The sequence below is a fragment of the Poecilia latipinna genome, unplaced genomic scaffold, assembly GCF_001443285.1.
Source record: "Poecilia latipinna isolate Pla-1442-1.1 unplaced genomic scaffold, P_latipinna-1.0 Scaffold1513, whole genome shotgun sequence".
In the NCBI taxonomy this organism is placed as follows: Eukaryota; Metazoa; Chordata; class Actinopteri; order Cyprinodontiformes; family Poeciliidae; genus Poecilia; species Poecilia latipinna.
In genome coordinates, this window is record NW_015114129.1 from 2,512 (window position 1) to 28,616 (window position 26,105).

Consider the following 26,105-nt stretch of genomic DNA (forward strand, 5'->3'; position numbering starts at 1 on the left):
AGCTTAATGAAAAACTAGGCTCTTACACCTCATGTCATTTTCTTTTTATTTAACCAGGATGTCACCGCCGAGATCAAGAATTTCTTCTGGCAAAACAATCAACAACACTACTCAGTGGATGTCTTCCATTTTTTGGGATTACAGCAGAGCGTTGGGATAAATACATGTTTCAGGTGTGTGCTGGTGGTATCTGAAGCGTTACCATTAATCTATAAAAAAAATAAAATGTGTATATTCACTCGCCTTTTCCAGCAAAAAAAAAAAAAAAAAAAAAAAAAAATTAAAATCACGCGCTAGTGTTGTTCTGATTAGCACACGCAGTTCATCTCACTCATGTTTGTCAGACAAGATGTTGATATTTACCCGCCGAGGTTTTTAGTCTCATTTCTACATAATTTATTAGCTTACCTTTACACACACGTTTCAAACATAACGTGACCTTGAGCAGGTTCTGCACCGCATGTTGCCACGGCAACCTTAAAACATCGGAATAAACATCTATTCATTTAACCTTCTTCAAACATTTGCTTTAGCAGAGAGCAATACGCCCACCCATCAACTCCTGTGAGGACACTTCCAATAGAGAAGCAAAAAAGAAAGAAAACCTAACAAGGTGATATATTTCACATTTTATTTAGTTCCGCTCATCCAGCTTTAACCTCTCTAGTATCAGACAGGAGCTCATTCCATTTAGTACCATTGAGAGTCGTACAGTACGGCCTGCGAATGAGTCACTTGCTGTATACATCCACACAGATTTATCACGATGGCATTACACACATGGCAAATATTTTCTATGCAACATTCTCATAGATGTAAGGTTTTCGTGTGCCGAGGTCGTTCAGTTGTCGTTTTTAGCCTGGAGGGAACAGATAAATAGACACAACAGATCGGATGGGCTTCTGAAAAATAAGAAGCGAACCAAGAATCAGTCTCTTTGGTCATTTTTACCTCATTTATTCGGTTCCGAAAGAGGAAGCAGCTTCACGCTGATCTTTCTGAGATTTAGCTTACAATGAAAACACGCAGTGATCTTCTAACTTGGACTCGCTTTGCAGCGAACATGACTCCGTTCTTGAAACTGCATCCAACGACTGGTCTCCAGACCACGGCATGGCCGGATATCGGTCATCTTTGTGAATTGTATGCAAGTGCAAATTACCTATAAATTTCTGCAGTTGTGTAGTAACAGGAACGAAATACATTAAAAAAAAAAAAAAGCTTGATAAACTTTTTCAGCCAGTTTACAGAACTGAAGCTTTCAAAGATCTAAAATGAGTCTCATCTTTTGCACCATGTTGCCTGGATAACCGTCACTGGTTAGATTTTAAATAAGTTTGTAATTTTGATTTCTTGAGGCATTAACGTACAAAGTTTACACTACAGATCTCTTAAAAAAAAGACATTATGTCTGCATCAACATCTTAAATTATAACTGTTAAATTTGTAGTATAAAATGAATTAAAAAAAATCTGTCATTTTTTATAAAATGTATTAATAAGTTTGATTGTAATCGGAAACATATTAGCCATCTGGAAATTTGAAGGAAAACAACAAACTGACTTGTTTGTGATTTACCAGACTAAATAACTGCATTATTTTTTTTACTTGGTTCCATTATCTAAACAGTTCACATTGACCCATTTAACTTCTTGTTTTATGGTCATTTGGAAATCATCCGGTAAGAAGCCATGGTGTCTGAAACAGGGTGGACAACGCATAAAAACACAAATAATCTCACAAAAAAGGATCTAAATTAAAGAAAAAAAAATAAAATGAGGAGCATAATTATCATCGCCAGCTTATCATTAGCTTCCCTCCAAGTCACATTTCTTTGAATAAGTCCAGTATACAAAATCCATGTGATGTTGGCACTGTTACTTTTGGTTGACTGCTGGTTATTTTTAGTTTTTGGGGTTTTTTTTCCTCGGCGAAATGAAACCATCTGCAACCTACAGAGTTCAGCTCAGCACCGTCCGCTCCGTCCATTCGGATCGTCCTTACATTCAACAGTCTCTCTCTAGAAACCACAGCAGATCCAGTTTCGTGTCAGTTCCACAAAAAAAAAAAAAGAAAAAAAAATCCTCCATCACTCGCCCTTCCTACTGGACGCACACGTACTTCTTCCACCACGACTTGGACAGCATCTTCATTTTATCGGCGGTGCTGCGGACCTTCCTCTCCCGGCGCGCCCTCCTGTCGGAGTGCCGCAGCCCCACAGAGATCGCCGCGTCGAACACCTCCTTCAGGTTCTTCTGAGTCAGCGCCGAGCACTCCACGTACGTGACGGCGCCCATTTTTTCTGCGAGCGCTCTGGCGTCCTCTTCCGCCACGGGCCTCTCTCTCCGCCTCGCCAGCTCGATCAGCACCTTGACGTCCTGCCGCAGGTCGCACTGCGTGCCTACCAGGAGGATCGGGGTGAGGGGGCAGCGGCGGCGGATTTCGGGGACCCACTTCTCCCACACGTTCTGGAATGAAGCGGGGCTGACCACGCTGAAGCAGAGCAGCAGGGCGTCGGTGCGACTGTAGCAGAAGTGGCGGAGTTTGTCAAACTCATCCTGTCGGACACAAGAGAAAGAGGAAATGAGGAATGTTTGGGGGCGTGACGAGATCTCAACGTGAAATAAAAATATTTCTCGTCAGAGCAAGAAGTCCACATGTGCGATAAACATGCATTTTAGTCTGGTGAAATGAATCTAAGCTTTTGTATGCTCTTATTTTGAAGAAAGAAAGGAAGTAGTTCTTGCTAGCATAACTAGCTAATCGTAAACCGCTAAGGAAGCTAACGTTAGCATTTGCTTTAGTAATTTTCGAAAGAATATGTACTGTTTTGGAACTTTTTTTTTTTTTTTAAACTGAGATTTATTAAAAACAGAAACTCATGAAACATTCTCTCCATTTGTACAAATAAAAACCACGGCGTTAGATTGAGAAAACTAATTTACGGACCAGTCAGACATAGACTGACTAAACCGATGACATATTCATAACACCTTAATTTGTGAAACTAAAAAGATTCACCACTTTTATATTATTTGTCCGACAGCATTTTGGGTTCTTACTGTGACAAAGTGAAGGAAAAGGCACATAACATTTGCAAACGGTGTTAAAGAGCGGTCACCACAGGCTAACCAGGAACCGCTACCGGGGCTAAAGCTAGCATTTGCTGTGCAGCTGCCAATTGTGGTCGGACTAAAAGTCTATTTCCGTTTTTAAACGCGCTTATGGTTAAAATGTAACTAATTCCACAGTGACGCTGCATCAAACCCTCTCATCTGCAAACACACAGAATTTCAGGGTTTTTTTGTTACTATAAGTGCTAATTTTCTTTAAAGATTTTATATAAAAAATATATTTGAAAGGGTTAGTTAAAAGTTTACAGAGAGAATTAAAATACCTATGACTGAAGTTTTTTGTCGCCCCTATTCTGACCACACACAGTACAGAAAAGAAGGAATTGTGCCAATGGCTGTGCTATAACAGACTGTCTGAACAGTGTTTATAATGTGGTAATTTACAGTACAGACAAGTCGTACCCATTCATTTAACACATCTGCAGTAAATCTCTTACATTAACACATTGGAGCCACTCCGCTTTGACAGACACGGCCCTCCCACAGCCTTGAGCTGGCAGATTAAAGTTGGCAGAAACCTGAAGCAAAACCGCTTCCTCCTTCGGGGTTTAACCCTCGCCTTCCCTGGACTAACGCTCGGACCTCTAAAGTCTAAAAACGCACTCTCTCCGATCTGAAAATCTCAGCATTTCAAAGCTGAACAGAGTGAAGCAGCAAACAAGCAAGACGTGGTAAAGATGTGGGTCAATCTGCACAAACATCTACGTCACAGAGTGTGGAGCAGCTATGATCATCACCCTGGCTCTCCCTTTCATCTCTGTTCTTTCTGGCACATTCTCCCCTATTGCATCAGTTCAGCAACTGTCGGGACGATTTTAATCTAGCAGTGTTTGCCCAAGCTTGTCCGCATTGGTGTGAAGTGGTAACACGGAGTACAGCTTGCACCGAGCCGTGAGGTTTTACACATATTTGGGGTTTGTCGAAAGGCGCTGTTCCAAAAGTCAAAACCCTTTATGATGCGGGATAGAACCGAGGGCGCCTTTGTGGCTTTTTTTTTTTGAATGTCAAACATGCTGCTTCCACAGCAGGGTGCTGCACTACTGAGCTGGATTATAAAGTAACCCCCTAGCATCCGCCATGAGAATAATACTGGATTAACACATAAATAATGAATACATTTACCTGGCAAATCGTTTCCCTATTGTGTCCGTTAGAGAAACGGACAACTGCAATAAATACATGACAAACACTGCTCTTGTTTACAGAAAATGGCGAAAGTTAAATTTGAGTGTTGGTAGAAATCCACCAAGATGACATCTTTGCTACACGTGAATATGATTTAAAACGGCAAATCCTGACACGTGAAAGCTGGAAAAGGCAAAAACTCTCTCAGATTGAGCTTAATCCATTAAGACTAAATGCAGCGTGCACTGTCAGACCAGATGCTCTGTTTACATGCCAAAGCTTTGACCCGTTTGATCAGTTTCAGATCACTTGTATGTAGAGTCAAAATATCACAAAGATTTGAGGTGAAGCTTTGAAATTTGGAGATTAAAAATGTATTCCAATATTCACACCTAGTTTACGAGATTAAAACAAAGTGGGATGAAAATTTCACAGTACTCTTTTGGAGACTAAAAATTCTCCATTTGTGGTTCAATGTAGGTTTCACATTAGACATTAAAGAATCTCTAAAACCCATGTTTGACCAAGGCTCAGAAATCTAGGAAATTTGTATAAAATTTATTTTTTTTAAAAAACTTGTACAATGTGCAGCTAATTAAAGGGAGAAATATGTCAACATTGTTCCTCAACAGAAATGTTAAATATAGTTAGGGGAAAATATAGTTTAGCGTAATCTTGACTTAAACAACCATATTTGAAGAACTTCTCAGTATATCTATGCTATTCCCCAGTCACATGCAAACAGTGAACAGCTTATTGATAGCAAGGCCACGCCCTCCTACATATACTGTGCACTCCTGCATCCCATGTTTAGGTCAGTTCTGGAATCACTGAAACCACGTATTATGAGCCCAAACAAAGGACTAATTATTATTTTTTGTAAATGAAAAAAAAAAAAAAGCTTAAATTTCCAGCCAATACCCATTAAGGCCAATCATTCCCATTGAACCTTTCTTGCTTGGAATATTTCTAAAACGGCGCGTTTTTACTCGAGTATCTTTGGGAAACGGGTGTTTTCCTCAAATTCTGATATCGTGAACTTTCATTTGAAGTTCACTACTTTTGATTTTGAACGAGATGTAATGAAATGCAGTCTAGAAGATTTCTTATAGAACTGAAATAGCGAGGTGTGTAACGCATACAAACTTCTGCCATTCGATGGTGACAGTTAGCCAGTCGCTGTATTCTGATATTACGCACTAACCATTATAATTTTGTCTCTTACCCTGTCGATGTTTCACTTCTTTTCCCAAGTCGCACAGTTTCGTGGACGTGGAGCACTTTTTTCAGTGCTAACGTAAGAAAGTGTCGTCAGCCTGAATGATGAAAAGTCAGCTAACTGGGTCAATGAAACAACTCAAACAAGAAGTGCTTCCTCTCATACTTCAAAATAAGAGCTGCTTACTTCACGACATGGTGTCAAGTGCCTTAACTAAAGTTAATATTAATAGCTTAAGTGGTTGGAGCAACTAAGCGATGATTTGCAAAACAAACTGTAGTGTTTCAGATGATAAGAACGTTCTTTTGTTTTAATCAAGGGAGACAAAGATACATCAAATGGAAACAGCTAACCAATATGTTATTCATTGGTAGCACTTAAACGCTTGTGGGGTTATGCCTTATGAAAGATGATGCCATATGCACCTGTGGGTGAACAGTTCTCACCTGTCCTGCAGTGTCACACAGCTGTAGTCTCACTGGGCTCCCGTCCACCTGAACCACAGCTGTAGACAGAAAGACACAAACGTCAAAATGTAAAGCTAAAGACGCACAATGCATACAGAATTACAACCTTAAATGCAGTAAGGGTTTGTTCTAGGGTCAATAATATTGAGTTCAAATTTCTTGACAGTATCTGGTGATATTTATTGGAAGATTGATGAAAGCAGCTGTATTTATAATGTAATCAGCCTTTCTGGCAATATATCTGGTAACCCGTACAGTTAGAGGTCTGTAATGCAAACATACACATGATTATTGCACTTGGGAAGAAGAACTGTAATCCTAAACAGTACAGCACATGCATGTGATCATATTTTCAAATAGATTTATATGGGGATAGTCCAACGGAAGCCAAAAGTAGGGAAAATTATTTGCACAACAGAGCGAACAACCCCAGTGAGCCTTGTTCTTTGCAGTAGCCTCTCTACGGTACACTAACTTAGGGTGAGTACAAAAAACAACAAAGTAGATTTTGCTTATCCAGTAACTCTCTCTTTAAATAGGCCTAATTTTCAGATTTGGGGAAAAAAAAAAAAAAAAAAAAGAAGTGGGTGAGTCACCTCACAGCCAGTTTCATTACAGGATCTTTTTGTTCTTTTCAGCCGACTGAACACAAAGCAAAGCAGCGGGCACATGGAAACGTTTCCAGCACGCCTGCAGTATGTGTGGTCGGTCATGCCACTTGATCAAAACAAAAAAAAAAAGGTTTTGCTGAAACATTTAATGCACCGGGGCAGCTATCCAGCTATCGCAGCTTTCACAGAAGTGAAGAGAAAACAGTTGGCAGACATGAAAGAAGGAAAACGAGGGAGGGAGTCCCACTGGGTAATCATTTCCTAATATCCAACACATGATACTCTTGATTTTCTGGAGAAAAAAAAAAAAACTCCCCCTCGTCAGCCTCTTGCGCTGCGTCTCTCCCACCTGTGGCGTTGCGTAACTGCTCAGAAAGTCAGTTTTCCAAGGCGGCGTGCGTGCGTGTGTGCTGATTCTGGGCGCTGGGGAAGTGACATCACTGCTAAGGGCCCCCCGACAACACAATCGCTCTCTTGTCAGTTAAAAGGCGAAAGACAATCTCTGCCTCAGAGCCTTTGCAACAGATGTGCCCATTCCAGTGTAGAGAAGAGGGCTCCCGGGTCAAGGCCGCCAACAATAGGCAGAGTTGTGCAATTCAAAACCCCTGAACCAGAGACACTTTCTGTTCTCTGAGGCGGGCTTGAGCCAGCACTTGTCTAAGGGCGGTGTGTGTTCTCACTCAGTGATTTTTATGGGCTTGGTTAGAGCCAAGTTGTTAATTTATCTCCTTGCTCCGAGAATAAACTGGGTTTGGAGGGAGGAAGAAGAAGAAGAAGAAAAAAAGTACTCGGAATAGCTGTTTTGCAGAAACTTCATTATTTTTGGTAAAAAAAAAAAAAAAAAGTGGATGAACTTTTTACATTGTCTCATTAAATTTATATACATAAATTTCAGTGTATATAACTTAAGTACTACTTTAATGCATCTGCAGCAGCAAATATTTTTGGGGTACGCATCAACCAGATTTGCACATCAAGACTGAATCAATTCCCACAGCCTCTTTTGCATGTAGGTAAAGCTCAGTCAGGATGAATTAAGAACTTTTGGGAAGATTTTTTTTTTTTTTTTACAAGTGAATTTAAGTGTGGACTTTGACTAGGCTGTATGTTTAGGATCATCATTACCCAGCTGGAAAATTAACCTCTCCATGTAGGCCTCCTTCCACAACTGCCCTACATCTCATCGACACAGACTGTCTGTCCCAGCACTGGAAAAGCATCTCCACAGCATGGTGCTGCCACCACCATGTTCCACTGCAGAGACGGTGTGTTCTCTGCAATTTGCAGTAACAATAATAATAATAATAATAATAATAATAATAATCTTTTCCAGGTCCCACACCTTGATGATGTGATTGTCAGAAAGCAAAAGGATGAGAAGAAAAAAAAGGTTGGTTTCCATGACAACACTGATTTCAGGTTTAGGACAAATGTTTCCAAGCACAAACAATGCCTGCAGGGGCTAGTTCAGTCAGCCTGGAAAATGGAGGCGTGCCAAATGGAAACCTGGCCACATCAGGGAGGATGCCTCTTGAGTTTTTTTTTTTTTTTTTTTACCTCCAATGGAGGACAGATAACAGGAACAGCAAAGACATCCATCATGCCAAGGAAGAATATGAGGAAACAGGAGAATTTTGGGTGGGGTTGGAAGAGAATCTGTGCACTCAAACAAGAAGAGCCAATGAAGCTGACTTTACTTTAAAGGTGTAAAATTAAATATTTTAAAGTGTTTCGTCAGTTCGGTTCTACGTCAACCGTATATTGCTGTTTCAGTCGAGCCAGGACAAAAATAAGAACATGAAGCTTTCTCTTACCCGAAAAGTTATCAAAAGCAGTCGGGACGTATTTGGTCGGGTATCCATTGGTCGTGTAGCTGACCACCAGGCTGGTCTTCCCTACCGCTCCGTCCCCGAGGAGGACGCACTTCAGCAGCCGCTCCTGCCCCGGCCCCTGTCCCGGCCGGGCGGGTTGGGGTTTGTGCGGCGGCACCGGAGGGGCCATAGTCCGTCCGTAATCCATTGCGTCTGCAGGTGACATTCAATGTCCCGGCGATTCACCGCGATCTCATCCACAGCTCGAGACAAACCCCCCACAGCATGGGAGCCAGTTTCTGTCCGCGCAACAACAGAGCCGGGAGTCGCTTCTGATCGGGACTCAGGGCGTCAACAAAAGCTCTGCAGCCTTCCAGCGCGCTGTCAGATGAGCCACTGAGACGGCAGGACGCCGAACCATCACCGCAACAATCTCACGCTCCGCAGCTCTCAGCAGCAGGGCGGGTCGCGTGCTCTTTATGTGGCGCGTAATTTGACTAATCCCACCCATCAGGGCCGGGCCCAGCGCGGTGGGGGCCCCAAGCACAAGTTCATTTGGGAGCCCACCTGCAGTTAGCACTTTTAACCACAAGCCACCCGTTTTTGCTTTTGTTCTTTTTTTTACTTTTGCACAACTTGTCTTGGAGTTCCTCTAACACGTGTCTACATCACTGTTTGAGAGTAATATTTGCTTTATTTATATAATTAATAAAGGAACAGTTTCCAGAAGCTATTTTATGCCCACAGAGTCTTATTATTATATCTCATAACTCACTAAAAATTTAGGCTTTGAGCCCCCCTGTCATCTTGGTGGCTCTAAGTAGCAGTTTAGTTTGCTTATACCACAGGCAGGCTCTGCTACCTACCTTACCTTTGTATGTTTTTTTGTTTTCACTTTAAAAGTTTGCCTAACTTATCTGGGTAGTTTGTCTCAAGTGGTTAAACTACAAGCCAGCGACACAGCTGATGTGAGGTCACCGTTTTTATCTGGAGCGGACATGTCCAGACTAGTCTTCGGCGACACGCTACAAACCACCTGGATGTTAATTTTCAACGTGCCATATGAACTGACACCTTATCCTGACTCAGACTCCCGGACCTATTTTAAAGCATCTCAGACTGTATAAAAAGAAATGCCTATCGACTAACCCATAGACCGATCTAAACGGACCGGCCCTCTGATTGGGCCTTTTCTGTCATGTCGCTCAGGTGATCATGTTTCACCTCATCAGGCAGAGAGGTTGAGTTTAGAAGTAAAACGTTTGGACCTTTGCTGCCACCTGGCGGATACAATATGTGCATAGCCCTTTTAGCAGTTTTCAAATTCACATTTTATATTTTCGGGTGGCCGATTTGCCTACTTATGGTTAAGTCTTTATTCATACCGAGTGCAAATGTAACCTTTTGTTCAGTTTTTAAAAAAGGTTTACAGCTCTTCTGTCGGATTATTTGCCACAAAACTGCAGTGTTTTGGTGGCAAATAACCATAAAGACCCCTGCTGGTCTTTTAGTTCACCATTCAGATTAAAAGTTATAGGACTCTGAATCAAACATTGCATCCTCCCATTCATCGCTCCAAAAATGCATGTGAGACTATAGAGACAGAGGAGCGTTGTGTGAACCTGTTTAAGTAAATCACTTGTAGCATAATTGGGACTTCTCACTGTTAAATAAACGAAAACGAAGCCGGTTTTAAAACTGACCGGTCTCAATTTGTAATCCGAGAAGTTCAACTAGAACCGGAGAAGCACAAGATTGATTGGTCAACACATATGAAGAGGAGGATAATGTGAGGATGAGCAATATATGATAGGGCTCAGTGTTTACAATGATGCTTGCACATCAAATTATCTGTATTTATGGGATTCTTCTAACATGTACAAAATGCAGCATGCACAGTCGGATATGTGGTTCTGCTCTGGGTGGTCTTTGCCACTGGTCCTTTTATCCTCAGGAATTCTGTATCTGCACATAAAAAAAGCTGGGAGGTCCAAGAAAAGTGCCACGCCAGCAAATTTAATCTACTTTAATCTGTCACTGTTATGAGAGATTGTTGTATTTCGGCTAAAACGGGTCTGACTGAAGTGCAGGTTTGTTCAATTTCGTGACACATCTAACGGTCTCTGAGGATTTCCCCTTATGCAACATCTGAAAAAGTCAGACAAAAGAGAGAGTTTCACGTGTTTATTCTTCAAAGGATAAAAGTCTGGTGATCCAGAATACAAAATAATTGGTGTACAACTACAATGCATATCATCATTGGTTTTTTTAAAAGGACTAAATGTCACTTCAGGTTCGGACTTGCAACCCTGTATCCAGAGGGGTCGAGACGGTGGGTGAAACGCAAATAACGGAGCACAAAATGAAGACAGTGTTTTAATTGTAGGAATAGTTCGAGTGACTTGAACTAGGACGTATTAGAGAAATGCTCATTTTAATCCCAGAAACACAAACATGTTTATGGGCATAATTGCAGGAAAACCATTGTCAGTAAACTTGGCTTGTACTAATTTTATGCGCATGAGCTGATATTAATTCATCCAGAGAAAAATGTTAGGAAAGACGCTAAGGCAAAGTGGAAAACCAATTCTTGATTATTCTCCATGTTTAATGCTAACATCTAAAAAGCGAAAGGGGCATATAGTGGGGGGATACGGTCGAGGCTGAATTTTATCACACTATCACTACACTTTTTTTTATGTAATTTGTTGAGATTTTATGTGACAGACCAAAGCAAAGCAGTCTATAATTTGTGAAAGAAAACAAACAGCATCATAAAGACCAAGGAGCAAAGCAGGCGGGTCAGGGACGAAGGTGAGGAGGAGCTTTAATCAGGTTTAGCTTACAAGATAAGCTTATGATGCACTATTTAGTTCAGCGACTAAATAAAATGTAAAGAGAATGGCATGACTGCAAAGCCACCAAAACATGGCGGTTCACTTTTCACTGACAGGTCAGACAAGGAGAAAATTAACCAGAAGCAGCCATGATAACTTTGGACCTCAGCTCTGGTGGGAAAATCTGTTAAGGGAAACGTCATCCTTGCTACCCTCACCCTTAAGGCGGAAACTACTGAGAGTTGATAACAGCGATGAATTCAGAAGAATCTCAGTAAAAGTCATGTTAGACTGCAAAGCACTGTGCTGCTGGGACAGATGTTCACCTTCTGACTCCAAACATGCAGCCAGAGCCACAATACAATGGTTCAGATCAAAAAGTAGCCCAGAAAACGTTCAAACATAAATCCAGTGGAGAATCTGTAGCAAACAGATTCTCTATCCAATCAAACTGAGCTTGAGCTGTTCTGTGTTGGTCTATTGCATAAAATCCCAATCAAACATCGAAGTTTCTGATTGCAACATGGCAAAAATGTGAATAGGTCCAGTGGATATATGTGATTTTGCAAGGCACCAAACATCCAGACGCCATTGCAGAGTAACACATTGAGCACGTTTTGGAATAATGCCGTAATAATCCTCACTCGTACTGGAGTTTACATCTGCTAACACGTCTTTGCTTCTCTTTCGGATGCATGAGCTGAGTAACAGTAAGGCAGGGGTGGCCAAGTCCAGTCCTCGAGAGCCACCATCCTGCAAGTTTTAGAAGTATCCTTACTCCAACAGACCGGGATCAGCTCTACAGAGGCCTGATAACGAGCCAGTCATTTGATTCAGGTGTGTTGAAGCAGGGATGCATCTGAAACTTGCAGGATGGTGGCTCTCGAGGACTGGACTTGGCCACCCCTGCAGTAAGGCATAGGAGTAACGTTACGCTTTGAAGAATTAGCTTGAAAGAAAGTTTGGGTTTATATAGCTGAGCATCCTGAATGCTTTTGAGATTCCTGAAACTGATTTTGTTACAATTTCGTTTAAGATCCGGCGTACAGACGTGTATATAATAAGGTAATTGCACAAAAACAGCATTCTGTGTGAGGTGACGGTCAGAGACGCGGTCGCCGTAAGTACTGTGATGATGTCATGCACCTGCGGTCAGAAAGGCACCTGCTGCATCTCGCTTGCTCAGTTTTTCAGAGTTCATCAACAGCTGGAGAAGAGCACAATAAGAGCACTGGGAGGACTGTTTAAAATCTTCAACCTTTCACTAAACGGACACACGGCAACTAAAACATACGAGCACATTGCTTCCACCTCAGGTGCATCGCATTAGGCAAAAATTATTGCAAATCTCATCTATCACTCTGCTTTCTCGCTGCACCTACAAAGGGCAAAGCAAAAGCCGAAGTCACAGACACATAAAGGAAAGTGAATGACAGCCGGGGTGACAACAAAAAAGAACATTTTAGAAAAAAAATAAAGAAGAAATTTGTTTTAATTGGGGCCGACAGATTCAGTAATCAGTAAATTTGTCAGAGCAGACGCACACATTCAAAACAATACACTGGCATTCATGCAGATACACAGTTGTGAGGATGAAAATGTATCTGAACGAAGAAGAAGTAGATGTGGTCATTTTATGCTGCCATGATGATCCCTGTTTTTGTCCTCTCATATACGTTAAATCACCTGACTGACCGAGTCGGGGTGAGAAATTCCCACTCGCCTTCTTTAGCACATTAGTACAACAGCTCTAACTGAGATGCTCATCGAATCTCCTTTGTAACGCTAAAATTATGTTTCCAAAAATGATGTTACCAGATTGTTTTCACCTAGAATCCATTAGCTCTCACTTCGCCTTAAGAGCATCTGAGAGCCGTCCTCTAACCTCTAGAAACTAGACACAGTCTTAGTACACAGAACTTCGTTGCTCTTTTCTTCAGGTTTCCAGTGTCTGTAGCGCCATCCGCTGGAGGTCTAAGGGACAGACTGCTGAGTAAGACATTGAGTGGCAATCTGCAACTCTGGTAGCTTCTCCTAAAGTTGTTGTCCATCAGATTTTACTGGGTTTTAGGCTTGGCACCACCAGGAGTCGTATCAGGAGGAGGGCCGCCGCCTTGGGCGAGTCTTCGCAGACTGAGAGGGAGAGAGAGAGGGGAGGGGTTAGTGCTCCTGGAATTACAGCCTGCTAAAAAAAAAACACAATAATGCAACTTTAGCTCTTGTGTAAGTATGGACAATATCACCGAGTCTCCTTAATGGTTTATTTATGAACATTCAATGAAATATAGCAAAACATCAAACGTTCAACTAGTGTCGTGGGAAATCCTTCCCCCTCTCCCCAATTTGAAAAGCAAGTGTATATTTAAGCTTCACTGTGAACAACATCCATATGAAAACAGTTGTGTGGCTGTGCTAGTAGCCACTGAGGGTCAATAGATGGCGCCATACTCACAAGTCCTTCACGCTGTCAATTTGGACCTGAATTTTTCCAATAAAGCCATCCACTTGCTCCTGTAACATCACAGTTTGTACAAAAAAATACGAATCTGTTGTGTTGAAACTAATATTTACGTTGTTGTATAAAAAAATGTGTTACCTGCCGTTTTTCATAGAAAAGGGGCAAAGAAAAGAGAGCAATCACACCTGGGAGGAAAGGAAGAAAGAGTTCGTGTGTGAGCCGAAGGGTTTATTGATACGTTTTACGTCTCCAGTGAGGATTTCAGTTTCTTACTGATGATGAGGATGGTAAGGCCGTTGCAAAGGCCTCCCAGATATGTGACAAGGTACATCAGAAACAGGAACTAGAGATTTAAGAAAGATAAAACAGAATTAAAAAGGTAAATAAACAAAGACATTTTATTCAACTTCCATCAAAGACGTGCAAATAGGTTTAGCTAACATTCTTGACTTCCAGTTTTAGAACGTCATCCATCTTTCTGCCGTCTAGCCTGTCTCAGTATCTTCCATAATGTTCACAGTATCTAATGGCCGACAGTTTCTCGGTCTTGCTTACAGGATCCAGTTCGTCGGATATGGGACACCCCCGTCTCACATGGAAAAAGACTCGGTCTTATCCCGGGGGTCTCTGTGTGCTGACTGGTGTGTGTCATTTAGCATACCAGCAGGGTCACAGTTGGCCAGGAGGTTCAGGGATTAAGGGGCTCAACCAGCTCCCAGGGATTGTCATTTGCTATAAATATTTCTATTCTGTCCAAATTTAATGACTAAAATAAGAAAGTGAGGTGTTCGCTTTCTACCACAGTTAAGGTGAATGTAAGGGGGACAATTTTTGTCACATTTTAGAGTCAGCACGCTTAAAATTTCTGTTTGAAAACGCATGGACGATAAAACATCTCAACAAGCATGTACAGCTGAAAACACTTTTTTGACAGAAACTGAAAAAAGTAGTTAAAAGATTACATTAAATAAAAGTTTGAAATACTTCATCCTTTGTGAAATAAATCTATATAATAAATATCTTTTGTTTATTGAAATGTGGCAAAAAATATATATAATTCTTCTACAATATTAATTTTTTTTAAGCTGTATGTGTGAATAAAAAAAAAACACTATTCTCACGCAAAAACCCCACATTTTAATGCCGTGCTTTTTGTGAAATGGCGGTGTCTTTGTAAGTGTAAACATGAACAGGTTACATGGAGAATGTTATCAGATTTTAGTTTTACAGTCACCACTCAGCTCGCTGCAACAGAATAAAGTATTTGCCTTCTAAAGTTGTCAGCAAAAATAAGAATGATGACGTTGTGCATAGTTTTGTCAAAAATGGTGATCTATAACGATGGCACGCACTTTTAAATCCCTGAGTAGGGTGCCGGTAAGTGAGGTTTCCAACTTGTCACTCTCAGACAACACTGCTCCTCTCTTATTAAATCGTTGCATTACAAACTCAGCCTTGAGGTGGACACTACGTTATTCCTGCTCCAGCGTTGTGTATGGTTTAATGGTAGTTAGCTGGTCCTGAAGTGAAGTTGTCAATCAAGTTTGGCTACAAGTTCAGCTACCTCGCAGTCCTATCGTCCTGACAGGAATGTGATAGGCAGTGAGATACGAGGTAGTAACTAGGAAGGAAGTTACGCCAACATGCTTCCCTTGCTGAAACAAATGGATTCAGCAAACAAGAGACCTGTACAGAACAATACCAATCAGAAACTAAATACTAAAAACAGGGGATGGGGACACATGAGTCACAACTAGGCTTTATGAATAACATCAGAATCAAAACAAGTTCATAATTTACACCTTTTATTAGTTGTTACGGTAAATTAACTCTAGTCATTCAAAATTATTCTAAAAATAATAATCAAAGCTTATCATCTTAAAGTAGCTGTAAATAAGAGGCAGTCAGATTATGAGACCATACTTTACTAGTAAATATATGACGCTGGGACAAAAATAATGACTCAGCACTGGCAGTGCAGACAACGTGCTTCTAATACTGTTTAATTTGATTGTGTTGGATCGTTTTCTGAAATGATTATATCATAAAAAGTGACAGCTGCTGTCTTTGTTTTGAGTTTGCGTAACAATGCTGTGACCAGGGAACCACGGAGCTGTGATGATGGACTACGACTGATAATAAGAGCCAAATGACAGAGCATGAAGCCATGCAGATGTTAGGGTTAATGAGTCCTGGAGGTTCCAAGCAAAGCAAAACAACACGGTTCATTAAAATCGCTCCTCGTACTAAAAGACTAAACAGACATGCACAAACAACGGCAGATAAACAAAACCACGTAGACGAATAGAGTGAACGTAATTAAATCGGCATGCTTAGCTTACCTTGAGGGATTCAAAAAGATTTTCTACAAAAAACAGCCTCCTCAGGGCATCAACAGCAGACAGAGCCAGAACAATGGCTTTCTGCATGTAGATGTCAGCCTGCTCTCCACTTAAACTGATGTCCAGATCCAAGTATGACCTGGCAGAAACATACACTCATTAAGCCAATAAATCAACTCAAATATAATTAAAATACTGATATGTTGAGCTAATTGTTAAGGAGGCAGTATAGGTCTAAAGAGTCCTCAGTCAACTCAATATTATTGTAAAAATAATTCATTAACAAAGCTCAGTTGTAGTAACATAGACAGCAAAATATTTACCATGCAGTATCCTGCCTGTTTTAGATGCAATAATAATAAAAAAAAATCATTAATAAGTTTCTGCACATCGTTTTACACACAGCGACACATTTAAAACAAGCAGGTGTCCAACTCCAGGGAATCTGTGTTTCCTTTGTGCCTACATATTTGATCCAGTGGAGGACTCGGGGAAATAATCTGAGTATTAAAACTGCACAAACGTTTCTTTGATGCCTTGATCCAAGGAAACCCGTCTTACTTGAAAGGATGTTCTCCGTCCCCCCAGCTGAGGATGTGGAGAAAGTGGTAGTAGATGCGCACAGAGATGGTGAAGCACATGACAGCCAGGGAGACGGTGGAGACCACAGAGATGATGCTGAGCTGGAACAGGGACAGTAAGCCCACCACCAAGGCAGTGAGCACCATGCCACTTCTCTCTGTGTCCTTCCAGTAGATGAGGTCCAGTACTGATAGACAGGTCAAACAAATGATAGTTGACAGACAAAAGTGGTTCAGGACTCTAAATGTGACCAAACATTTTAGTGAAATTACATTTTGAAATTATGTATGAGGTCGGAACACAGGTACTCGATTAATTGCCAAACCTAAGAACCTCTAATATCCAACGTTGTCTATAACGTTGACTAAATATTATCTAGTCTTTCATTTCTCTGTTTTAAAATGGGTGTACTTTTAGACAGATGAGCAGGAAAAGAAATATTACTGAGAAGAAAGAATAAGGAGGGAAAAACATTTAGAAAAAAAAAAGGTATTTTCGTCATCAAGCCTGAGAAAGCACCCAGCAGCTCCAGGCTCAAGCCTTGGCTGAATTTAGTCTTCAGAGAAACAAAAGAAAAAAAAAAAAAAAAAAAAAGCCAGCAGTTGAAGGGAATTTAAATTCCCAGCACCTGTTGTCACATGTCAGGCCGATAATCTGCACCCTGATGGTTTCATTGTCTGCCAGGAACAGTTGGATCAGACATCTCTAATACATACAGTTTTAACTTTAACGTTTTGGTCTCTGTTTACTTCATATTAAACCAATTTCGCCTTGTTTTAGTCTTGGAGGCTAAATATAACAAAGTGGGGTCTTGTTTGAGATTTGAACCCCCTGGTCCGCTCACACTGCTAGAGACAATTATATCCATGTTCTGTGCAAAAGCCGTTGAGCCAGGCCTCGCTTCTTTATCGTTTGCTTCCAGTAAAGCAGATTTTAATTTAACAATTAAGAGTGACCTTGATCAATGATTCCTCAGGCTTTCTGAAAGCCTGCTGCAGTTTTTCATTGAACTTTAGCTGCTTTTCCTGTCCCGTAGGAGGGGTTTTCTTTGTTCCACCTCTGAACTAAATAATTCAAACAGAAAGTTTCTTGCAGTTTAGGGATTATGCACTCATGGATATTAACCAACTTACTAAACATCCTGTTTAAATGTACATACTCAGGGATTTTCCATATGCACATACACACACAACCAATTATAACAGCAACAACAGTGCGTTGTGTAAACACAGACTTCTGGGTGTCTGTCACGCAGACGTGATGAAAAGCTAAGTACTCATGGTAGCCTCTTTGAAGAGAGAGCATTGTCAGTGGGTGGGTTATTTGTAACACCTCAGTACACAATTCATTCCCACAGCTTCCCTGCAATAGTCCTGCTGGCTGTCATTCTGGGTGATGCTCAACACACCGACAAGCAGCACTAATTTATCTCTAATATCATATTCCAGTACTAGTGAAGAAGCAGTACAATTAAAAAGAAGCATCTCTGCGGTAATCAAGGTTTCCATAAGTAGAACAATAAAAACAATAATTAAAAAATACAGAAGCAAATAACAGAGTCAACCAACCATCACTTTTTATTGGCTCCTTATCTCTTTTTGCTTTCATAACTTCCCACTTTGGCAGTTTTGGTCATTTTGTGCCCGACTTTCTCAGAGAAGAAGTGGAGCCACTTGCTCCGGGATGGTTCATCGTGACAATACGAGATGTTTCGTACCTACATTGACAGATCATACATTACAGCAATTTTCTACAATTTACTCCTAGTCTACTTTAAGGAAATGTGGTTATATGACCACAATTAATAACATCTCCTGACAGAATCTGTTGCATCAGGCCTATGCTATAATATCTAGACAATAATGTGAGCAATTACATGGGTAAATGATTTGTTTGTAGGTGAGAGATGAAAGGACGATTGTTTTCATCTTATATTCACCCATTTTCAAAAGTACTCTTCCTTGAGTTTGCGTCTCCCTCACAGATTTCTTCTATAAGCTTTTGCTTTTTTACTCAAACGTGATAATATTTAACATCAGATTAAACAACTTTACTACATACAGAATGAACTTTTCTACATATGTTTTCATGCAATAAAGGGATAAGTGCTTTCTGGACCATTTGGATGTTATGTTAAAAATTAACCGCATGACACAACGGCGATCAACCACAATTTTTTTATTTCATTTTTCCAGTGGCTCACTGCTGAATCTGGCAAAAACTGAAATAGCACCTGCCAAACACCATGAAGTAGGCCAAAAAATGTAGAAATCACTACACCATGCCCCAGTCTTATGAATACGAGACAAAGTAACTGACTATTTTTAAGGTTTTAGGACTCCAGTGAACCACGCTGGCAGCCATTACCCACAAACGTAGAAAACATGAAACAGTGGTGAACCTTCCTTGGACTAGCCAGCCTACAAAAAATGGAAAAAGCATGAGGTCACAAAAATCCCCGAACAATATTTAAAGCTCCGTAGGCCTCGCTTGCTTCTGCAACATTTATGCTCCATAATTAAGAAGGAGGCAGGATGGGAAAGTCCCAATAACAAAAACAACACCGACCAAAAATTACTCAAAGGTTCGTATCTCACTGGCTAAAAACATCTTGAGTAATCGATGGAACCAGAGAATCCTGTAGAAGAATGTCCTGCAATCAATTTGTGGCCTAAGAGCTCAGGTTCACCTGGATTATGCAGATTGACAATCATCTGCGACACCAGCGGGCAAATCCACCTCCGAACGACTCACCGAAAAGAGAGGAAATTTTGGTTTGGGCTGAACCGTAACAGAAATCAGAAGAGATCTGTAATAGAGGAAGATGCTCTTTGATGGCAGTGTAGATCCTTAAAAACAAACGTTCCTAAGGTTTGTAACTTAAGAACATGTATGAGTAGATTAACAGGGACATGTAAGGAATTATATATACATATATATAGCAAATGAAAACATGACAAGTGATTTAGAACATCACATCGGACCAATTAAAAATAACACTTCACACAGAAATATGAGCTTAATGAAACTTATGTTTAAAATCTACTTAAAGGTTATTATTTAAAAAGGAATGTTTAATCTGATAAAACAAGCCTCATATTTTAATTTCTTTAATATGACTGTAAATATACATTTGTATCTGCTTGCCTGAAGGAAGCAAATTTAGAGAAAATAATTGCAACCAGGCAGCAATCAATAAATAAATACTCAATATAACTATGTGAACATAAGTAAAGGGGTTTATTTTTAACTTTGGGTGAAAATAAAATGAACTTCAAGGCAATGTCTACTCAAAGCAACCATCCATTCATTTATTCTCGGTCAGGTCATGCCCGCCTGTTTGCTAGTCCACTGAAATGTCTGTGCATGTCCCAGCTGTCCAGCCTGAAGCGGTAAAATCAAGCCAGCCAGCAGACAGCTGTCTGATACCGTAGCAGCACCGTTTTAACTCATTTGAATGGCAAACACTTCTTTGAATTGAAGCCACTGATAGCGATTCCAGCTAGTTACCCTGAGCAGCTCATCAGCCTAAAGTCAAACACACCTGTAGCTTGTTTTCTACTCTGTTTCAAACAAAATGTAAACTGATCTAAGACAGAGGAGAGATCTCTGCTTCTTTCAACTGCCTTTCTTAACTTAAATGTATTTTGTTCTCCTTATTTTGGCTTAACACTTCAAAGCATGCTTTTTAGCTACACAAGCATAAAAAATTGTGAATTTCTTTAAAATGTCTCACCTTTGCTGGCCATGTTTGGTCACTGTTCCAGTCTCTCCCTCTCCCTTTCTGTCTCCCCCACTGAACCAACTCCCTTCTCCCCCCTGAGCTGTTTTTGGCCGTCCAATGCTCACTCAGCACTGCAAAGGCCTAACAGCCCAAAATAATCTGCTGGTCCACAGAATCGCCCTCCACTATTCAAGCCTCCCTGCCAGAGAACATGGAGCTAATTCTTTTCACTGTTTTGAAATCAACCAGCTTTTAAAGCAAAGTCCAATGAGAAGAAATAATAATCGCCATTTGGTTGTCATTTACCAGAGAAGAGTTAATTCTGTTTTTTTTTTTTTAAAGCCAAAGTCTGCTTCTCTTTCCATCCAAGAGAAACTGAAAAGACTTCCAACATATTTGCATTAAAAAAAAAAAGAAATCTTGAAAAAAACAAAATATGTTCTTGAAAGTCTCATAATCTATTTGGATTGCTGCAAATAGTAGTGATGCTTGATTTTTTCAACTTACATTTCTAACAAGATGATTTTTTTTAATATTTTGAGATTTTTTTTATTTTCTTACTTTTATTCTCAATTTTAGAATGAATCATTTCATGTACATTGCTTTGGGACTTTTTTTCTGTAAAAAATGTAAAATAAATACATTTTACTTAAACTTTGTTTAATTGCTGAGAATAGAGACCTGAAAGAAGTAATTAGGAATGCATATTACATGTATATTGATAACTAACAGCAGGAGCTTTTAATTAACAATTTATGGCATCCTGATTTCCTGGTATTAGATGTATAAGGAATTAGCTCTAAATCTAAATATAATACTCAACTCAACCATTAATTAAATTTATATACATGGTATATTTAGAAAACCAGAATTAAAAACACTTTATGATCAAATTAAAAGTTCTAAACTAGGGAAACTTTTTTTTTATTATTATTAAAGTTTGTTTTTTCCCCACTCAGCAGTGTCAAATTTTAATGGTTGCAAACATTTATTCAGATGTGACATTTGGTACCTGAAGTAACAGAATAAAAAGAAGGACAATTCTCATGTGGACACTCTGCATGTGACCTATTTATTTAAGACTACACTACACTAGGTCTGTTATCTGTCTGACCACAAAATTATCAGCGGGCTTTAAATCCCTCCCTCACCTAAATGAGACACAGCCCTTGTCTGACCACTGCAATAGTCCACTTGAAAACCCATCAAGCACGATGACTGAATCTTATCTCTAATGATCCCCCTTCTCTGCCTCACTCACTCAAGAACTTCCTACTAGCGCCAACGAATCTGCATACAAAGAAACTGCACACACACACACACACACACACACACACACACACACACACACGCGCACCCTAGTTTCTGTGAGACACCCAACACACACCGATAGCGGTTTCATTGGTGTGTCTGCCTGAAAAAGTCAGCTAAAGCCTGGAATGTTTCCCCTGCAATTAGCCCATCATTCCCGAAACCTCCAGAGAGTTGGTTACTATGGAGACAGTGGACAGTCAGGATCTCTTGCCCGCCTGCCCCTGAAGGTACATGCTGAGAGGGAAGTCTGAGCGTATCTCTGATTAAAGCATTGACTTGTGAGCTGTGAGGAAGAATCTGAGCAAAAATAACGTAAAACACAGAAGATCTGAGGAGGCAGATATGAAAACAGAAAAAAAAAAATATGTTAGTAAAACGTAGCGATGAAATCCTGCACCTGCTATGTGGATGCATACGGTCAGATCCTCTGCCAGGTCCGGTGCTGAAAACCAGTGATCTCTGAGCAGCTGTTCCTGAGACTTGCGGCCTACGGAAGCCGCAGACGAGCGCGCTGGGTCTGTGGGTCGCACAGAGGTGAGCAGCTTGACTGAAATGGTTTCCAAGGTGACGGGAGACTCGGGCTCCGAGGTTGGTGAATCCTCTGCTGCCGGGAAACAGAAGCTGATGTCACCATGGTGATAAAGTAAATAAATTACAGGCACCGTTGCAAAAATGCAGCTCTTTCTTTGGGTCTCCTAAACTCTGCAGAATCATCTTTTCTGCTGTGTGACATCAGCTCCAGTAACGAGAAAATCTCACAAGTCTGATGATGTAATGCCTTACCATATCTACTCACTGGTCATTTTATTAAGTACACGTCTTCAAATTACTCTAAACACTCAACTGATTTCAATGCAAACGAGCATCTCTGGGATGGGATGGAGCAAGAGATTTGCAGCACAGAAATTAATGTCAGTGTGGACAAAAATCTCTGAGGTATCCGACACTTTTTTGAATCTATAAAACATTAAGACGGTTCTTAGGGCAAACAGGGGGTCCAACGTCGTAGGAGTCAGGTGTGCCTAATAAAGTGGCCAGTGAGTGTGTTGGTATGTAAAAAATAACAAGCATTTAATTTATGTGAGGGCTTTCTGACATATGGCTTGATGTCTTTCTCTGCTCATCTGTGCCACATGAAATGAAGAACCCCTTGAAGAAAAAGGTCACTGAGTGTCAGACTTTATAATTAGCTCGGGGTTCGCGAACGTTTGATACTAATGGCTGCAGACAGCAGGGATGAGCTGAACGCTGACAGCGGCAGGAGTAAACATGTGCAGCATTTGTGAAGCAAAACGAGTTTCTCAAAACAACAACAAAAGCAAAAAAAAAATATTTCATCTAATAATTTTTAAAAGGTTGAAAGACGAATTGGGGAAATAATCTATCTGTGAGAAACTGCGTTGCTGGATCTCAGAGGTTCGCTGACCACTCTGACCTGCGCTCTCTTCTCGTCCGTCTCCCGCATCTGTCCTTTCGCTTTCTGAGTCCAGAGGTCCAGGAGCGGGCTGCACTGTAAGAGTTTCCCTTTGCTCCCCTTCCCTTCTTCCCACAGGACTTGCTGTCCCTGGTTCCTCCGACTCCCGCGCTCGAGTCTCCGATGTTGGCTCTTCTTCATCTTGATTGAGAAACCCCTGTGGCTCCCAGTCCTCATCAGGGGAGTCTAACAGCATTTCCAACGTGTCAGTTCGAATCAAAGGAGTGCGTCCCAGCCGGGGGATACCCCTGCGTCGCTCACGATGGTGGCGTGAGCTCCCAACCGCTTCGGCCTCTGCGATGGCGATGTAAGAGAAGGTCAGCTCGAAGGAGTGCTGGCGAGGAGTCCCCCAGATGGACGGGGAGGAAGCTTGTCCTTCGTCGTCGTCTGGATCTCCTGTCTCCACTTCTTCGTCGTCATCATCGGACCACTCTCTGGCTGTCTGCAGATCGCACATCTCTGACTCCTCGTTGCCGCCTGGATACAAATCAAGACGGGCAGTCATTGATTTACAAAGACGATGATGAAGACGTCTTCAAATAGTCCTAACACTAAGCAGTTTATTTGATCAGCAAGAGACATTTCTGTTTTTGTTTTTTTTTCTGACAGTTGAAAGGTAGAAACACATGAGGTTTTCAGATGAAACTTGTTTTGATGTTGCTATCAAAGTAATTGCGACATTGTTATTCCAACATGTAAATAAAAACTACACGAGGTACAGAGGAGAGGCGAGAGCTTCTTACCATCGGTGCATGGAGGTGTTGAGTCTGGGGTGGATGCCACAGAGCCATATTCCTCTAGAAGAAAGTAGTTACATGTTACATCAACAAGCACCTTCAGTTATTACAGCTAGAATCTACAGATCAGACCCAAAATCTGGGAGCAGCGGTGGACTCAGACCCGAACATCCAAAGACATATAAAAATGGTTACAAAGTCAGCCTTCTATCACTTAAAGAACAATTCCAGCAAAATCCTGCTTTTTACTAAAACTAGGACGATATAGCAACATCATCCCAGTTCCACAGTCCCTACACTGACTCCCTGTAGCTCAGAGAATAGACTTTAAAATACTGTTGCTAGTTTATAAATCACTGAATGGCTTGTTGTCGTATCAACACCAAACATGGAGAAGCAGCATTCAGTTTTACCTGGAACAAACTTGCAGAAAACTACAAAACATCTGAAACACTGAGTTCTTTTAAATCATGGCTAAAATAGAGCTGCCACTGTAATAACAACATTTTACATATAGTTGCTGGATGATTTTTTATTTTATTTTAGCATTTAACAAACTGTAATGTAACCAATTGCTGTTCCGTTATTGGTTGCTGTAAAGATTTTAATTTTTTTTCTGGTGTGAAGCAGTTTGAACCGCCTTGTTACTGAAATGTGCTTCACAAATAAACTTGTCTTGAGATATAAAAACAAATCCAGAAAGATAAACTGTTCCATTATATAGCTCAGCACAGATGTACTGCAGATGAGCAGGAACACACAAACCCCATAAACACTGCAGCACCACACAAGAACCAAATGTAAGGGCACTGTAATTCTTTCCTTGCCTGCAATTCATGTGAAAAGATGCTGCTAAGGCTAACAAATATTAATGCTGGTAGAAAATATCAGACTAAGGGAACACAGTGTGTTCATCACTCCTAAGTGCATACTGTAGGTCATTGAATATTGAGTGGTTCTGGCAGAAGTAAAAGGCTTTCACTGCATTAGATTGCCAGCATGTATAAATCAAGCAGGCAGCCATTGCACTGAATGCAGCATATTCTGTGCAGCAGAATAGTGTGAGCATAGGAAAACACTCGACTACTGTAACTTAGCTTTAGATTAGATTGGGGGGCACAAATTCAAAGCACAACAGAAGCATTCAGGAAGGAATGATTTACGATCTGAACATGACTCCATGCAAAGGCTTTCTGCACACAACCTGCAAACTGAGACATGAAAACAATAAGAGTGTGCCTCTGCAGTGCAGCGATCCATTTACCGTTTATTCAAGGTAAAAGCAGGATAGACAGGGAGACGGGATGAGCTAAGGCATACGATGATGTGAGAAAAAGATGCTGAGGCGGGTTATGCACATCTACGAGATCGCCGCTGTGCGAGCATGCACAGAAACAAACACAAACAAGACTTACGGCAGTGGGAGAATCCTAAAACCTGGCCCATACTCCATCAAGGCATCGCTGGGCCCATCCAGTCTGGAAGCCCCCCCTCCCTCATCCACTGCCGGCACTCACGTTGCGTGGATTCACCCTCTTCATCCGTCTCCTGTGAAAGCAGCTTCTTTCCTCTCCTGCCTCTGTTACTCAGCAACCCCGCCCTGCCTCACTCCACTCCAACATCCTCCCCTCTGCCGCCTCCGCTCGTCATCTCATTTTGCGTCGCTGCGACTGCAGCCGTCGGAGCGTACGCTACAGGAAAGGGAGAGGAGCGTGAGCGCCTGTTGTCATCTTTTCATTCACAGCCAGTCCATGTCTATCTGTTTCTAATCACGTGGCTCCAGCTTTAGGAGCAGGAGACAGGGAGGAGGCAGGGAGGGCTAAGTCATTAATAATGCAGCACACGCGCAGATGATGATGCAGGCTTCATCATAATGCAAAAATAAGCCTGCAAGGAAAGTTTGCTTTAGTGAGTTACATATTCATCTTAAAGATTGTCATATGCAATGATTAAAGAAATTAAAGCATAGCTATGAAAAAGATGTTAAGTAGGGGGCAGTGAAGAGCCAGAATAAACCTGATCCTGATAGAAACGTACGAGAGTTGGGAGGGCAAAACGCATAACAGGAAAAATGTTCATAATTCTTTTGTTTCTATTTTATATTTATGTTAAAGTGGAAAATGTGAAATTGAATTTTAAAACTTAAAAGAAAGAAGTATTCATAGACAACCACAAACTTTAGTATACTTTGTTTATATTTTATATAAGTGACCATTTTATGTTACGTTTTCTTCACGAATAAATATTTTTGGCTGTTTTATTTTATATTA

At 40.9% G+C, this 26,105-nt stretch overlaps 2 protein-coding genes across 3 annotated transcripts; both read right to left on the minus strand.

Moving 5' to 3' along the window:
• Positions 1 to 617: 617 nt before the first annotated feature.
• Positions 618 to 8,836, minus strand: rhoub (ras homolog family member Ub). Its single transcript, XM_015058063.1, has 3 exons — positions 8,371 to 8,836; positions 5,925 to 5,983; positions 618 to 2,558 (listed from the first exon to the last, which is right to left on the minus strand). Exons 1-3 carry the CDS (start codon positions 8,591 to 8,593, stop codon positions 2,103 to 2,105), a joined length of 738 nt encoding a protein of 245 aa, XP_014913549.1. The 5' UTR covers positions 8,594 to 8,836; the 3' UTR covers positions 618 to 2,102.
• Positions 8,837 to 12,678: 3,842 nt separating this feature from the next.
• rtn2a (reticulon 2a) lies at positions 12,679 to 25,596 on the minus strand. 2 transcript variants are annotated; one of them, XM_015058058.1, is made up of 10 exons: positions 25,251 to 25,596; positions 23,842 to 23,895; positions 23,060 to 23,575; positions 22,022 to 22,225; positions 16,566 to 16,773; positions 16,005 to 16,143; positions 13,936 to 14,005; positions 13,801 to 13,847; positions 13,657 to 13,715; positions 12,679 to 13,337 (listed from the first exon to the last, which is right to left on the minus strand). In XM_015058058.1, the coding sequence occupies exons 1-10, from the start codon at positions 25,279 to 25,281 to the stop codon at positions 13,262 to 13,264; spliced, it is 1,404 nt and encodes a 467-aa protein (XP_014913544.1). In that variant the 5' UTR covers positions 25,282 to 25,596; the 3' UTR covers positions 12,679 to 13,261. The 2 variants fall into 2 exon arrangements, with proteins under 2 accessions (XP_014913544.1, XP_014913543.1); XM_015058057.1 differs by having other exon boundaries at positions 22,022 to 22,228.
• Positions 25,597 to 26,105: the final 509 nt, after the last annotated feature.